The following is a 17,084-nucleotide window of genomic DNA, read 5'->3' on the forward strand; positions in this document are numbered from 1 at the left end:
ATTTCTAAAGTGGCTGTATTGTTATTGTGGATTTGAATGATTTTGTAAGGACCTTTAAATTCTGGATTTAATTTTGTATTTTGAGCCTTAGATGAATTGTCTTTTAGTAAGACAAGTTGGTTTTCTGTGAATTGATATATGCGGTTGTGAGTTTTATCGTAATGTATTTTTGAAGAGTGTTTTGTTTTAATTAATTGTTCTTTCGCAGTTTCGCGAATGAGTTTTAGTTTGTTTGTCGTGTCTTGGAATTGCTATGTAGTTGCCCTGGTTCCCAATTATTGGTGAACTGGTGTTGGAGTTTTGGGGTCCGTCACGTGTGAGGGTGTTAAATGTGGAATTTGTATGGGGCACCCAATTTCCCAGAGGTCCTTTGAGGCTGGTTCACTAGCAAGCTTAGATGTTGACAAACCTGGGTTCATGCAGGCTGAACGAATTAGACATGAGTCCAAACGACGTCGACTAAATGTTGTTCAAATTTGGGTACGGAACTGTCCGTTTGATTCACAAATGGTTCAACTTATGTGAGTCCGACTTTACTTATTGACAGTTGTTAGTAATAAATTTCAGAAACTCAAATGTCAAATACATATGTGTACGATGAACGTGGAATTTATCGTTTGTATAATTCGACGTCGCGATTTGGATGAATGTCCAATCTGTTCTTGTGTTGGCGAAACTTTTAGGTGTGTTCGTATTAGTGGGATAATTACAATCAAATTTGGACTATGTTGGATAAAATTGTAGGTTATGTTTACCTGTAAAATGTTGAGTGTTCAATCCCTTGGAGCATAGACTTGTCGAAATCCGTTATATAATTGGAGTTTTAATTTAATATCCTCCGATTCTTGGATGACAAACTCCTAATTGAAACCCACGTGTTGGACGTATCTTCCACAGGTAATCTCGTATTTTGAATAATAAAAAAAGATGAATTTGTTTAAAGATAATTTATTTTGTTTTAGGTATTTATCCAGAAAGTACAAAATCGAAGCACAGTTGATTGAAACAATTTAAGTAATGCTACTCGATTGAAACAATTTAAGTAATTATTTTATACGTGTCTTCACTACGAAGTTCAGATAATAATTGAGAAAAGGGGTAAGATCGTTGTTTTTCTGTTTTAGGATGTAGGTGGGGTTTTGGAGGCAAAATTGTCACCAACCAGTTGAACAAAAACATAACTATTATGTTTGTATGAAGTTATGTTATGCAGTGACTCTGATGAAATTTCCCTATAAATAAGGCTGAATCTACTAATGTATTTTTAGCAGATTCACTACATAACAGAATATGCAGGTTTATTTTTTTCATTTTCAAATAGAGAAGGGATTTTTGGTTTTTCTCCGAATACTAATGTATAAGGTATTTCTTGGGTTGATTTGTGTTTGTGTGTGTTGTAAGAAAATGTTGCCAGGGATATTGGTTCATCCCAGTCATGGTTCTTATCAATATAACATCTAATATAGTCTCTAAGAGTTAGATGTGTACGTTCGAGACTTCGTTTGATTTGTAATAGTTTAGATATTTCTTTAAATAATTTTGAGGTAAATTCAGTACCTTGGTCCGCGAGAATATAAGATGGAAATCCGAAAATAGAACAATATTTAAGTAAGTGAATCGCTACAATTTCTGCATTATGATTTGTCATAGGATAAGCTTGTATATATTTTGTTAAATCATCCTATTCGCTCAGTGCGAAGCCATGGTGGGGAGAAACTGATTTACCGTCAGCGCTACCCGTGGCTATATCCGATACTACGGGGGGCTGTTTTTATGTTTCGAGTTAGCTAAATATACAAGTGAATTGTTATTTAAAATTTATTTAAATAACATAACATAAAATGAGTCACAAAAGTTGTTGTGTTGTTAGTTGTAAGAATACAGGTAGAAAAAGTGCTTGTCATTTTTATAAATTTCCAACAGCAAGTTGGAAAATAAATCAAAGGAAAAAATGGATAGCCGCTGTTAGGAGACAAAAGTAAGTAGAATCATAACCTTACTATCGGTAATAATAAAAATCTTGAAAGGAGTAAAACTTAAAAAAACAGTAAGTTCAGAAAATGCTAGGAAATATTATTATTAAGGTAGTTTGGTAGCCAAATGACTTAAACTTGACCCCATATTTTTTTATATTTATTTGAAAGATTATGATTAAATACACCTGTATAAAAAAAATCAGATTTTTTTACCACACCGTTTAAGAGATATAATTAATTAAAATTATGCAAAAATACACGAGCTCTTATGAGTGTCCTTGTTCAATAACTCCGGAAATTGAGGGTTTGTAAAAAATTGGCAAACTTGACCCCACAAAAAAAACTTAATAATCGATAGAACAATGTCTCAAATACACACTGTAAAATTTTCAGAATAATTTACCACATACTTTTGATTTAATTAATTTTTTAATATCGCCAAGCGGCTTCTATCGCTGTTGTTTATCGGAGACACTCTCTCCTCCATGTTTACTAGGGGAAAAATGGCGGCTCCGCTAAGCGCGCCATATTCAAATAATAACTAGAGTTTTTTAATACACTTATAAATGGTATATGACAATTGAAGGATATTAAACATTACTAAATAGAGAAAATATTTGTTATAATATTAAATTTATTTTTAAACGAAGTAATTTCTTTATATATATTAAAACTAAGAATAAATGAAATTTTTTAAAGCATCTGAAAAATGTAAAAATCATTAGACATTTGAGTACATGCAAAATTTACGAAAATAATAGTACACAGATTAAACAAAACAACATATAATGCACAAAATAACATAAAATAATGAAAGCATGCAACAATAAATATCTAGCTGTCTGCTTCGTCCTCTGTGTCAGAGTCCCAGTCATAATTTACACAGTTACATTGCTTTGAATCAGAATCAGAGTCCGATTGACAGTTAAAATTTTCCAAATCATTAGAAGAATCTTCATCAGTTTCCTGATTATTTGCATTTGTAATAATTGTAGTAATTATATTGATAATTTTTTTGGACGCAGTGACGACAGGTTTTATTTTACCTTGAACGGTTGAGGTACTTTTGCTTAAGCACAATCTTAAGCCTTCGTCACTTGAGTTTTTATGTATTTGTTTTAATTTATCATAAGTTATGCCAATCGAAGCAATTTTATTTATAATATATTTCGATACACCTCCATCTGCTAAGGGCTGTAGTGATTGAATAATCAACTTTTTGTTTTTCGCAATCGATAAATTTTCGATTACATCTTTTAATTTTTTAGCATTATTTATCAATTTCGAACGGTCTACTTTAAATAGCTCCAGTAAAGCTTGTAATATTTTGCAATCAACGAGTGCATCATGTGCATTTTCAATAATAGTTTTCCATTCCTCAGTAATTAAATAATTTCTTGCAAGCTCTTCTAATTTTTTTATTTTACCTTGGCTTATCAGTGGAATCGAGTCAATAAAACCATAAAGAAGCTCTTGAAATCGAATAAACAAGTTAAATTTTATAAGCCATCGAATGATGCGTGGTGCATCAAATTTAATGACATTGTGCCCAACTAAAAAAGCTCTTGGGCCACATGACTCTAAGAAGTGTAAAAATTCTTCAGCTGCTTTTAATGGTGGAGTCGTTGTGATGATAGAATTATTTTGATACAGATAAATTAATTATTTTGAGAGACAATCACTGAAAAACCATTAACTTCGCTAGCTTTATTATCGATGCGTTGTACAGGAAAAATGTACCTGACAAACTCAGTGGTACCATGCGTAGCGGCAATTTGAATTATGTCAGCTGTTTCATAAAAACTTGTTGTTTCAATATCAACAACAACGAAAGGGCTTTCAGCTGTGTAATTTTCATCACTAAAATCAGTAGGGATATTGAAATCACCTGACTGATAAGAAATGCCTTCTCGTTGTTCCTGTTGATATGTTTTACGTTGTTTCTTCAACTTTCGTTCACAACGTGCACGTTTGTAGCTGACCGAATTTTGTCTCACTGCTCTCTTCTCTCGCTGTACATCACGCCTTGCTGAAAATTTGATCATACTCTCACTTACAGACAAACCAACCGCCGAGTAAACATCTTTCATGTATGAAATACCTAAGTTTTTTTGACAACACGCTGCCGCCGTACGATATTTATACGAATTGGATTCAGCATAATGACGGCTTTTAGGGTATTTCATGGCAACCATATGATTGAAAGATTCATTAGGTTGTGACGAGCCACCATGAGCAATCTTTGTGGTCCGCTGTGAAAAACCTGTCAAGCATTTAGTCAAAGCTGCTCTTAAATTTTGATTCTGAAGAGGTTCACCCTTAGGTAAGCTTTTATAGATGTAATGAGGATTATCTTTAGCTTTGCACCAATCTCCGCAATTGTCATATTCACCATAAAGATGATTGACAATATTTAATAAAGCTTTCTTAGCATCTTCAGCATTATGCCGGTTCTGATCTAGTGCATAATTAAAACACTTTTTTATGTGTGGAATAACGACAGCATTAAGTTCTTTAAATGTTGAGCTAAGCTTATAAAGTTCAGACCCAAATTTTTTCCTCACATGATTTCCATCGGACAATTTTAATATTTTATGAGAGGCTTGTCTTTGAACAGCTGAATAAGTGCAAGCATCATCATCACCAATGAAAGTTCCAATTTCAACTTTAGCTTCGTCAAATAACTTATTTTGTAGCATCAGTTTAACACCCATAGCAGCTTCCATAGCTTTCGAACTTCCTGACCAATTTGTGCAACATTCATGATCTGATTTATCATGACCTCGAGCACACATACCACAGCCAGTTGTAAACGCATCCGCAGCTAAAATTTTCTTCGATAAAACTCCTATAACAGATCCTCGACCAGTTTTACTTGTAAATCCTACTTTGCTCCAGCCAAAATCATATGAAATAGTTAAATACGTTGTATTTTCTTTAGCCTCAGGAGGAACATAAGGGCGACGTGTAGAACTGTGTATAGCACATGCAACAGAAAACATGTATAGAAGATAAGCAATATGTAAACAATAGAAGAAAAACAACAAATCCAATCTAAAGAATATTATACTCTGAAGCTTCTAATTCGGCGATTGTAAGTGCTTTTTCCTCCTCGATAGCTTTCCGATAACTTTCTGAAGCCACTGTTACGAATCCATCTCCCATTTCATTTTCTGCTGCTTTTAAAGTTTTGGCAGTTGGTGGTGAAATGTCCATATTTTCAAAAAAACGTATCAATGGATCGTGTCCAAATCCTGCATCAATACATGCTATAATAAAAATAAAATAAATTATTTATGGTTAAAGATCTGCAATTAAAGAATTTTTTAAATAAGTAAATAACTGAAATATACCTAAAGCTGTACGACAATTAACGTCGAAAAGAGCTTTCGCGCATTTTTTGCCGTAAACTCGTTTTGATGAATGAATGTGATTAAAAAATGAACATTTATCACATTCAACTTTAATTAAATGTTGATGCCAGTCCAAATTTTACTTCCCCTTTAATAAATTCTAAATTTAAACGATTAGAACATTTGGTACATACCAATTGTTTTAATAAATATTCAATATTTATTATCCTGTTTCCTTTTACACAAAACTTTTCACCGTCGTCACTTTCTGTTTTTTTTGTGTTTTGTATTTTTATGATAACTTTCTAATGTTTCTTTACCTTTTGTGACTTTTTGTAATTCTGATTTTTTTTATAAATCTTCCGGATAGTCTGGCTCGCTTCATTTTTATTTATAAATATTATTTTTTTTTATTAATAAACTCAGAGTTCACGATAAATACAATCAAGTTGACAGTTCGGGGTTATGTTTACAAGTTTAAACTGCAAGTAAGGCGCGCGTTCGTAGTTTGAATACCAACCATGAAAATCATATACAGTTGGTATTGTCCAGTGACAGCTGAGTACTAGTCAATTAATATTTTATTTATCACATAATTATAATTATTTAATTATAATCCGTATTAAAATCAATCAATTAAATTCTTATGTGAATTTAGATTAATTATTATAGCATGCTTAGGGTAATTATTAGTAAACATTTATAAATTTAGCATAATTAATAATAATTAATTATATATAAAAAAATAAGATTGAATTTTTTATTATAAACTTTTCATTTATTATTTAAGATTCATTTACTCTTTGCTACTTATTATATTAAACTAAAAGATTATCCATACCAATGATCATAAATTTTAAATATTAAATATTAAAAATTTTCAATTTTCCTTGCAGTATTGATGGCTCATTGTGGACTCCAAAGGCACATTATTATATTTGTAGTGATCATTTTATTGGAGGCCAAAAGTCTGACATAGAATCGAGTCCCAGCTACATTCCTACTAAATTTCCTACAGTTTATAAATCTAAAAAAGTTAATGAGTTAATGGTCACGAATAGGTGAGTAATAATATATTGAAATTAACATAATTTAAAAACTAAAAAGGAGAGTATTACTATAAATTTTAGATTATTTTATAAATAAATACTGTCGCTATTAAAATTTGTGATTATCAGCAATCAAATAATATGAACTATTGTGTAATAAATTTTTCAGATTTAAGCGCTTAATGGACCGCCGGCAGAACAAAAATGCATCTTCAGCACTCAATCCTGAGCCTGAAGTTAATGAATTGCAAGAAATGATTACTGAAGATCCGCCGACAGTAACTCATTTGAGAGTTGATCAAGAGTGTCAAGTTAACTTCCATTCAGAGTCTAATGTCAATTTTCACACATTTATATGTAATAGATATGTTAAAAATGAAATATGTCTTGCAGAGACTCAAACAGAAATTATCGACGATACTATAGTATACCTATAGGTCAATTAAAGTTAAAATTGATAAAAAAAAATGCATCTCCAAAAAATGTGGTACTCCTCATACAACATTCGTTAATCAACAAATGCAATCTGACATTACTCAGTTCATTGGCTTTTCATCGATAAAAAATAAAAATGAGTTGATAGATCTTGCAGGAGTGAGTTTTGAAAATTTCGAATTTTTATTAATAAGAGTGAGTAACCGGGTTAACATTTTCAGCCCTTGGCGTATTATTCAGTGTACATAGAACAACGGTTTCAAGAATATTTTTCGAAACTTTACAAGACCTTGCGGGTGCAACAAGAAATTTAGTATTTTGGCCTGATATCGACGCTGTACAACGGCGACGCTGTTGCTGGAGGACGGAAGTCAGATTCTCAGCTGACAATAGAATCAGGGTTGCTTGATTTGTTAGAAGATGGTGACAAAGTATTAGCTGATAAAGGTTTTCCTGAAATTAAAACGGTCATAGATGCAAGTGGTAAAAAAGTAAATATAATTATGCCACCGTTTTTGGAAAAGAAAAATAAATTTTCCAAAGCAGAAACTCTAGAAACATACAGTGTTGCACGAGTAAAAATTCACGTAGAACGGATCATGCAGCGTTTAAGAACATATCAGATACTGAATAAAATTCCAGAAAATTTACTTCATTGCATAAATGACATTTTGCACATCTGTTGTGTTTTAGTAAATTTACAACCTCCAATATGCTGAAGAAAATTGTAAGGGGCCATCTTCTTGAGTTTCTTGCAACATCATACATGGAACACATTTTATCCACCAGATCGACTCCATTCTTCGTCCTATTGTAATAAGTGATGATTTCTGGCTTTCGTTTATCTCCAGAGTCTTTATCAATTGTGGCATCATTGTGCATCGTTGACATCAAAATAACAACTTTGTTGGGCTTCGGCACGTAAGATACTAGTGTGCATGGTGAGTGAAACCCAAATTGAAAGAAATTCCCGAGGAACTTCCCGTTTATCTTTCCGCACCGTCCCGACCATAGTAGTACCATTTTCAAAAAGTTCTTTTGCAGTTCGAAGTGAAGAAAACCAATTATCCATGGTGATATTCATATTTTTGCCTAAAACAGGCTCTGTTATTCTCATAACAATGCCATGTCTTTCATTGCTCAAGCGAAAAGGACCATCTGGTTGTTGGCCAGCATAAATTTCCAAGTTGTATGTGTAGGGATAGTGAACATCAACAAGCGCAAAAATTTTCACCCCGTATTTTGCTGGTTTACTTGGCATGTATTGCCTGAAAGAACAGCGGCCTCGAAAAGCTACCAGCTGTTCATCCAATGTCATTTCCGCACTAGGAACAAAATGTTTTTGAAAATTTGCAAGGATCAAGTCAAAAATTTCTCTTACTGGGGCTAGTTTGTCAATTCTGGCACGATCTTGACGGTTTTCAATATCGTCAAAACGTAAGACTCTTGTTAAAAATTTAAATCTTTGTTCAGACATAGTTAAATATATTGCGTCGATCCCTGTATGTTTTATGTGTTCAAATATTATACCAGTACTTTTTCTTTTGCCAACTACTCCAGCCATCAGTAATATTCCAATATAGCCTCTAATTTCAGTTTCATTGGTCTGTCTAGCATCTCGTTCTCTTCTGTATTTCTCCGTGATATAAGAAATTTTCTTATTAGTATATTTAGTAATAAGGCGAATAATATGATCGTCAAAAAATAGGGATATACAATCTTCAATAGTTGTTTTTTGACGAGCTATTCCTTTCGGACCAGGAAGCACAAACACTATATTATGACTTCGTACTCTCCCTCTATTTCGGGGAATTATTTTTGACCACAATGTTTCATCCACTCCTATGTAAAAATCAGTGCGCCGGCGACGTGGCAGAGGATCATCTTCTTCAGAGCTTTCGTAGGATCCCACACCTGGTTCGTCTTGCTCCTGCTCGGATTCCGATTGATGTCCTTGCTCTTCCACATTATCGACTTCCTCGTCGGAGCTTGACTCAGCTATATAATCTTCATTACCAACATCATCTTCAGCCAGCCACGACTCAATTAGTGCATCACGTCGATTATCCATTGTTTTCTTGAAAAGAACATCATAATACAATATTTTAACATTAACAAAACAAAATAAAACATTATTTTTCTAAATAAACGAAAATATAACAAAATTTCATCATAAAATAATCGAAAACGTAGTAAATCAATGAAAAAAAAACTTACGTAATTGGTCGCGCGGATTACAATTGTAGTCCGCACACTTTACGGACCTCCTGTGTCACAACCGCGCGAGTCCGGAGCTTGCGCTGCACTGAGCGCGTCACCCGAGCATTTATTTGAAAGTACCTAGAGGCGCAACAAATAAACGCAAACCGATTCGTAGAAAATATCAATTTTGTATAGGTGGATTACATATGTAATCCGCGCGACCACTCCAGGGTTAATATTGTTATCTAGTTCATAAATACGTGAATAAGTAAGATGTTCTTTGTAAAAAATTAAAAAATTATTTACGCATTCTGCACAGTCTTCCTTCTCGATATTAAGTTCAACTTGCGTTATTAATGAGTTCAGGACATTTCGAACAGTGTGGAAATTATTTTTACTAGATTGAGCAATTAAAATTTGTTTCAACGGACAGTCAGACACCAATTCGGAGATTTCTACGTCTTTTGAATCATGTAGTTGATCATATTTGTGAGGTATCATGTTTTCAAAATATGCTCCCTTCGAGTACTTGTCTTTGGCAAATTGTCGAGCACTGGGTTTGCCCCATTGCTGTTCAATACTTGTTTTTGAAGCACTATTTTCATTATTTATGAAGTAAATCAGCGCAGCGATGTGTTTACATTTTTTACTTTGATTATAAACGCAATTACATTGAACATCAATCACATATCGTTCTACATTTAATTTTAAACTCGTGGTGTAAGCTGTTGCATGGACAGATGCTTGCCTGATTACTCGCGATTTAATCAAATAGCTTTCGTTATTCTTGCGAAACTCTTCTACCTCTCGGACATGTTCAGCAAGAACCAGCTTTTTTTCTTTTACCAATGTCTGTGGCTGGAACTGAATTTCGTGGGTTATTGATTGAAATCCCGTTTTTATTATGGTTTCCATTTTAAATCCAAATCTAAAAATAAAAATGATAAATTTTTCCCAGCTTTATTATTGAATTGTAATATGTTAATTTTAGTTAGCAAACATAATCTATTTTTTTTGTACTCTACAACAATCAGCACTTTTAATTTGTAGAATTTTGAAACAATAAAATATTTTGGTAATTTCGTTTAATCTAAATTTACTTATAAAAAAAAATAATTAAATGTTTATTCAAGTTTTCTTATAATTTTTCTCTATTTTCTTTTTATTTGAATTCAGTCTGATTTCAGTTAACCTATCTTTATGTGTGCTAACTTCTATGCTACTTTTTCGGTATTAAATATACTTACATTTAACTTTTTAATGCACAAGAACACTTTACATTAACAAATATTTATTATAAATATTTCCTTTAATTAAAAAAACATTTTTTTATTCATCATTCGATATTATCATTTCTGACAGCCATTCAATACATAATAAATATATTAATTACACAATAGCCCCCTGTAGTTCAAACGTGCCATGGCGCTGAAGTCGCGCACAGAGCGAATATAGTCAGGATAAATCTGTTTCCACTGTTTGTTTCAGGATATGGACCCATTATGTCCATTGCGATTTGTTCATTGAATGATTTGGATGTTATAGTGATAATCATAGGGGATTTATTGGGTTTTAAGTTAGTTTTTGTCAGTTGATCATCTTTACATCTTGTACATCTTTATTTGGGAATAAATAGTGTAACATTGACTTGAATGTATCCAGCTTTATATTGGGATTATTGTATGGAATATTGGTAATAGTGAGATAATTAAAATTGTCAATTTCAAGCATTGATTTTAAATTTTTCAAACATTCGAATAAGGTTGGATATTCAATGTTGTCATTGAAATATTGCTTAACGAATATTAAGATTATTTTTTGTTTTTCTTTCAAGGATTTTAGAATTGCGACTTCGCCGGGTTTATGGTTGATCTTTTTTAAATTAGGACAGTTTTCTTCTACGTAGTATGACTATTTATTATTTTTTGAAAGATCACAAGAGTAAGGGATTATGAGATTTGAGATATTTTCGAGACTGGATATATCTCTTTTAGGTTCGGGTATATCTAGTGTTTGTTGGTGAAATTTCTGGAAATTTGAGAAATTAGTGATTGGATTTATATTATGAATAGGTCTGCTGAAGCAGTCTGCATTTGAGTTTAATTTCCCAGGTTTATATAATATTTTATAATCATATTCCATTAGTTTTAATCTCCATCGAACGAGTCGTGAAGATGGATCTTTACAATTCATGAGCCATGTTAAGGGGCGATGGTCTGTGATAATATTAAATGTTTGGCCATATAGGTACGGCCTAAAGTGTTTAACTGAATCGACGATTGCTAACAATTCTTTTTCGGTTGTGGAGTAATTTTGTTCCGCAGCGTTTAATGTTCGTGAATAGTACGACATAGGTAGGTCTGAATTGACTTCGCCTTGAGATAGTACACTACCTAGAGCTTCATTGGAACAATCTGTGGTTAGAACAAAGGGTTTATTAAAATTTGGATATTGAAGAATTGGTTTTGAGATTAATGAATTTTTTAATTTGTCAAATGAGTCTTGACATTTTTCAGTTCATTTGAACGGAGTGTCCTTTTTTAATAGACTGGTTAAGGGTTTTGCTATTTTAGCAAAATTTGGTATGAATTTACGATAGTAGCCAACGAGACCCAGAAATGACTTTATATCTTTTGGATTTTTCGGTTGCTTGATTTTCGTGATGGCTTCTACTTTTTCTGGATTTGGTCGAACACCATCGCTAGTGATGATGTGTCCTAGATATGCTACTTCTTTCCTGAGATTCGCATTTATCAGGCTGTAGCTTTAAGTTGTGGTCGCGTAGTTTTTGGAATACTTTATAAAGTTTGTTGTTGTGATTGTCTAGTGAGTCGGCGTAGATGACTATGTCGTCTAGATAAACAAAACAGTCACTGCCTTGAAGTCCACTAAGTACAGAATTAAACGCTGAAATGTACTTGGGGAGTTTTTGAGACCAAAAGGCATTCGATTAAATTCATAATGACCTGATGGAACTGTGAATGCTGTCTTTTGTCTCGTTTTCGTTCATTTCTATTTGATGGAAGCCGGAAGCAAGATCCAGCGTAGTGAAGTATATAGATTGACCAAGTTGGTCTAGAATTTCTTCAATGTTAGGTAGAGGATACGCGTCATAGATTGTTACCTCATTAAGCTTCCTGTAATCTATCACGACACGCCACTTCTTATTTCCGAATGCGTCCAGCTTCTTTGGGACAACCCAGACCGGAGAGGACCATGGGGAAGTTGACGGTTGGATAATAATTTGTTCCAACATTGCTTGAATTTGTTTGTTAACTTCGGTTTCATGAACCTTAGGATATCGGTAAGTTTTAGTGAAGATAGGGGATGGATCGGTGGTTACTATTTCATGTTTGATTGATTTAGTCGATGTTAGTAAGTCACCGGTTAAATGGAAGATATTTTTGAAATTTTCACAAATTTGAATGAGATTCTTTTTCTTCTCGTTTCATGTGATCGGTTCAAATATTTTCTTTTAAGAGTTTGATACGATCATTTTTATTCGATTTATGTAGACTGAATTTTGTATGAAGGATTTCCTCTTGAGGGATAATGTTCATTTCTATTTATTAAATGAATTAGTGGAATGGGTATCTTAATTTCTTTATCAGATACATTTATGATTGGATAGGATTTTGTATTTTTATTGATTAGTAGATGATCAGAAATAATAATTGATTCATCTAAATTTAGTTTTGATTTAACAATAATACCAGTCGTATCATTTATAACATTTATTGGAATTTGTTGTTGACTGCGTGGTTTAACTGAAATTATTTCAGGTGAATGAGATAGCGTTAGGGCGTTTGAAGAATAATCAATTTTTGCGTTGAATTTTGATAGAAAATCGTGGCCAACTATACCATCGAATTCTATATTAATTTTGTCTGCATTTACAAAGTAAAAATTGTATTTGCAATTAAAATTTTGTGCAGATAACGTTAACTGAACTTTCCCTAGTGTATTGATGGCTTCTGTATTTCCGATATCTTTTAACATGATTTAATGTCTGGGGTGAAATGGAGTTTCTTTGATGACATTTTTAATTTGTCACTATTGAAATAGATGCGCCTGTATCCACGAAGAAGATGAATTCTTTAGTTTTTGCGTTATCCGACTTGAATTTGATTTTCTTTAATCTAGCATTTGGATTACTTGTGTCGATTTAATGCAATCTTCCGATGTTGCGACATTCAGCTCGGACATTTTGGAGTTTAAATGATTTACGCGAGGATTTGGAGGATTTTGTGCGTTACGTTTTTCGTCACTGTATTTCTTTTTAAAACAATCCTGTATTTCATGGCCCTTCTTTTTACAATAATTACAAAATTTATTGCTTGATAGTTTTTCAGAGTTATAAGATGAATTTGATTTACTTCGACAATCTTTAGTATAATGACTCTTTGATTCACAATTTCGACAATATTTATTTTCTGAAGAGAAGTTACTAAGTTTTTTGTACATTTGTAGTGCTTTTTCTTCAGATACTGTAACACTGAATGCTTCGTTGATATTGTCTAGAGTTCTGTGAATTCGAAGGACTCGTGAAATTTCAGGGATAGAATGAAAAATGAAACGTCTAAGTGCTGTGTCTTTTATAAAAGCCATCTTTCCTCTTAAGAGTTCAGGATCATCATTTCCTGTTGTTTTGACCGCAGACAAGCATCTGTTAGTTAATTTTTCTAGTCTCATGTAATAGTCAGTAACGGATTCATTTGTTTTTTGTTTAATTGTTTCCAGATCCTCCATGAGTTGTGTATAGTGTGTATGATCTACATACAATCTTATTAATGCGATTTTAAGCGCATGGAAATTTGTGATTTCTGTAAGATTTAATTTATTTTTTACGCTACTCGAAATTTTTGATAATGTAAAAGCGAATAGAGGCAACACTTGGTTCGGCTGTGCGAACTCGTGTGCATGTTTTGCGTTAAGAAGGAAGTTTTCAACTTCCTCTCGATCTCCATTAAAAGGAGTTATGAGTTTGCAAAGGAATTCTAAAGACATTGTGGCAACCTGTTCGTCGACATCGTTACCAGCGTTGTCTGTTGTGGAATTTAAGCGGCTTTCGCTAATCGCTACCGTCGCGAGACATTGTGAATTTGAGAGTTTGTTAAAATTTGATAAGGATTTAGGTTTTTGTAGATAATTTGAACACAATAATTAATGTTTTGTTCAAAGACTTACGGTTTGTTGAAAGGGACTTGGATTGTTGAATACAACTAAGTCACTGAAGTGATCCAATGAAGTTATTTTTGTTCCAATGTGTTGTATCCCACCGCTGTCACCAGTTTTATGTTGGATTCCCTTTTGATCGGCAACTTTCTCAGGCTTGATGTCACTACAGGATGTTCAAACTTGTTTAGCAGTCGCTGTCACCAGGGCAGTTGAGAAGGCAACTCCGTACCGTTGATGTGCCTTGACTAGCCTACTAGTATATTCGGTCACTTAGTTAAGTATACGGATCAAGTATCCGACCTTGATACGTATTGTTGAATTGCACCTTGACTAGACTACTAGTATATTTGGTCACTAATTAGCGTTTTATCAAGGGTCAAGTATTCTACCTTGATTCCTTGAAACTAGATTACAAGTATATTCAACACAATAATTAAATGAGATCTTACTCTTGTTGTTGAAATAATTACACCAAACTATTAAAATTGACTTTTTACTTTATTGAACAATAATTAATAATGATGAATTATTTACAAGAATTATAATAGTTGTTCACTAATTAACTGTAACTTTAGATCTGATTTTACTTGGATGAATCGATTGCTTATATATGATTTTACGTGATAATAATTGATTTATCCAAATAAGGTGAATTTTAAGTAATATGAATTGTTTATAAAGTTTGATAGTGTTACAATATTCTAATTATGGTATAATGATATTCTTAAGATGAGTAATGTTAATTTATATTATACTGTATTGATAAACCGGGTGATTACAATATATATTCATTACAGATACAATCTTCTTTCTTCTATTCGTTGTGTGCGTAGTCATGGAAGGGACAATAAAATCGATGCCAGCGATTTTTTAATATGCTACATGCACATGCAATTTTTTTGTTTAGTGTTTACCATTTATTATATTATTCAAAAAATTTATTAATGTCTGCAAGATATTCGTAAACACTTAAGTTTCAGTTATCTGAGTAAAAACAATTCAATTTTGCAATCAATTCATTCACTAGTGTGCTAAGATTTAATAAACATGTATTTTTGTAGTGCTGATGGATCACCGTGGGTTCCCAAGTCATACGATTATATTTGTAGTGATCATTTTATTGGAGGTAAAAAATCAGAAGAGGAGTTAAGTCCATTCCAACTATATTTCCTTCAATTTACAAGCGTTCGAAAGTAAATGAATCTTCTGCTATTAACAGGTAAGAATTATATGGTAAAACTAGATCAACGTCAATGACATGATAATAATAATTTTATATTTTCAGATTCAAGCGCGTAATGAATCGGCGGATGAAAAAAAAATTATCTTTAACATCAAATCCTGAGTGCAAAGCTACAGAATCGATAGAAGTGGTGACTGAATTTTCCCAAGTTATGCCTTCAAAAGTTGACCAAGAGTGTCAAGTAGACTTTTATTCAAGGTCTGATGTACAATCTCAAACATTCATTTGTAATCGTTTTGTCAAAGACGATATGTGTCATGCTGAAACCCAAACAGAAATTTTAGAAGATACCAGGCCGATAAAAATTTATTGTGGTAATAATAATAAAAAATTTGCAAACAAAGAATGTGGCACTCCTCATAAAACGTTTGTTGATACGGAAAGTCAAACGGATAATAAACATGGATTCCATGGATTCGCATCAGTGACAAAGGATCGAGAAATCCTTGATCTGGCAGGTGTATCATTTCCTAATTTTGATTTCTTGTTGACGAAAATACGCCCACCACGAAAGTGCATTGTATCGAAAAAAGATCGACTATTGATTTTTTTAATGAAAATAAAAACTGGATTAACATTTTCAGGACTTGGTGTACTGTTCAGTTCTTATTGGTATAACTCCTGGAGGTTTTATTTCTTTGAGATCTGACGTTGCTGGAGGACGAAAATCTGATTCTCAACTTACTATAGAGTCAGGATTATTAGACCTCTTGGAAGATGGTGACATTGTTTTAGCTGACAAAGGTTTTCCAGAAATTAAAACAGTGATTGACGCAAGTGGCAAGAAAGTAAAAATGGTTATGCCACCTTTCCTTGAGAAAAAAACTGAATTTTCAAAAGAAGAAACTCAACAAACTTATAGTGTAGCAAGAGTTAGGATTCACGTTGAAAGAATCATGCAGCGATTGAGGACTCATCAAATATTACATAAAATTCCACAGCATTTATTTCATTGCATAGACGACATTCTGCACATTTGTTGTGTTTTGGTAAATTTACAGCCTCCAATTATTTCTAATAAAACTGATGAAGCAAATGAGGGATAAAAAAATATTTTATTACTTATGAAAATTGTATATTTTTTATGGCATTGGAGCCAAGAATTTTTTTTTACAATGTTCAATTAGTAATTAATGGCATACTAAATCAAATTTCCAAGACATTGTTAATTTCCTGTAAATTTATAAATAAATAAACAGTCTTAATTTTTGGAATAAACAATAAAATTCTTTGAAACTTATTTATAACTTACATACTAATAACGAATAATTAAACTCTCCTGAATTGACTTTTATTGTATCAAACAATAACACTCTTTACTTTTTTTAATAAATGTTGACTTTTAAGCAACGATTATTAAAACTCTTTACTTAACTTTCTAATAATTAATTTGTTTGTAACAATCACATCAATTCTTACTTCTACGTAGTAATATATTATAAAAAATAAATAATTATTTTAAAATATTCTCAGAATCACGTCCAGTAAAGCTTCTTTTTTGGTATGTAGTCTCATCTTCTTCATAACTATCTACGATATCTGTATTATCGCCATTATAATTGTTATTTTCTTTATCAATATCTTGATCAATCAATGTCGCATATAAAGCTGGTAAGTAATGCTGAAAATAAAACTTTTCGCTTTTTAA

General features: G+C 32.4%; 3 protein-coding genes and 1 long non-coding RNA gene across 4 annotated transcripts; 3 read left to right on the plus strand and 1 right to left on the minus strand.

Moving 5' to 3' along the window:
• The first annotated feature begins 847 nt into the window (after positions 1–847).
• On the plus strand, positions 848–1,218 carry LOC123300857. Its single transcript, XR_006535412.1, has 3 exons — positions 848–897; positions 963–1,042; positions 1,125–1,218. It is a non-coding gene; the product is annotated as an uncharacterized LOC123300857 (long non-coding RNA).
• A 2,416-nt stretch (positions 1,219–3,634) lies between these two features.
• On the minus strand, positions 3,635–4,978 carry LOC123301315. Its single transcript, XM_044884052.1, has one exon. The coding sequence runs from the start codon at positions 4,976–4,978 to the stop codon at positions 3,635–3,637; it is 1,344 nt and encodes a 447-aa protein (XP_044739987.1).
• A 294-nt stretch (positions 4,979–5,272) lies between these two features.
• On the plus strand, positions 5,273–6,804 carry LOC123301316. The gene is made up of 5 exons (XM_044884053.1): positions 5,273–5,310; positions 5,837–5,866; positions 6,226–6,390; positions 6,548–6,656; positions 6,772–6,804. Exons 1-5 carry the CDS (start codon positions 5,273–5,275, stop codon positions 6,802–6,804), a joined length of 375 nt encoding a protein of 124 aa, XP_044739988.1.
• Positions 6,805–15,353: 8,549 nt separating this feature from the next.
• LOC123301317 lies at positions 15,354–16,482 on the plus strand. Its single transcript, XM_044884054.1, has 3 exons — positions 15,354–15,412; positions 15,479–16,033; positions 16,080–16,482. Exons 2-3 carry the CDS (start codon positions 15,492–15,494, stop codon positions 16,480–16,482), a joined length of 945 nt encoding a protein of 314 aa, XP_044739989.1. The 5' UTR covers positions 15,354–15,412; positions 15,479–15,491.
• Positions 16,483–17,084: the final 602 nt, after the last annotated feature.

This window comes from Chrysoperla carnea, chromosome 5, assembly GCF_905475395.1.
Source record: "Chrysoperla carnea chromosome 5, inChrCarn1.1, whole genome shotgun sequence".
Taxonomy (NCBI): domain Eukaryota; kingdom Metazoa; phylum Arthropoda; class Insecta; order Neuroptera; family Chrysopidae; genus Chrysoperla; species Chrysoperla carnea.

Excerpts from the sequence above, each read along its gene's own strand:
- LOC123301315 (XM_044884052.1), bottom strand. The coding sequence starts at position 4,978 with ATGTTTTCTGTTGCATGTGCTATACACAGTTCTACACGTCGCCCTTAT.
- LOC123301316 (XM_044884053.1), top strand. The coding sequence starts at position 5,273 with ATGGTTAAAGATCTGCAATTAAAGAATTTTTTAAATAA. Across the intron at positions 5,311-5,836 it reads TTAAAGAATTTTTTAAATAA|TTTGAATACCAACCATGAAA; the intron begins GTAAATAACTGA and ends GCGCGTTCGTAG. Across the intron at positions 6,657-6,771 it reads TTACTGAAGATCCGCCGACA|AGACTCAAACAGAAATTATC; the intron begins GTAACTCATTTG and ends TATGTCTTGCAG.
- LOC123301317 (XM_044884054.1), top strand. The coding sequence starts at position 15,492 with ATGAATCGGCGGATGAAAAAAAAATTATCTTTAACATCAAATCCTGAG. Across the intron at positions 16,034-16,079 it reads TTTTCAGGACTTGGTGTACT|ATCTGACGTTGCTGGAGGAC; the intron begins GTTCAGTTCTTA and ends TATTTCTTTGAG.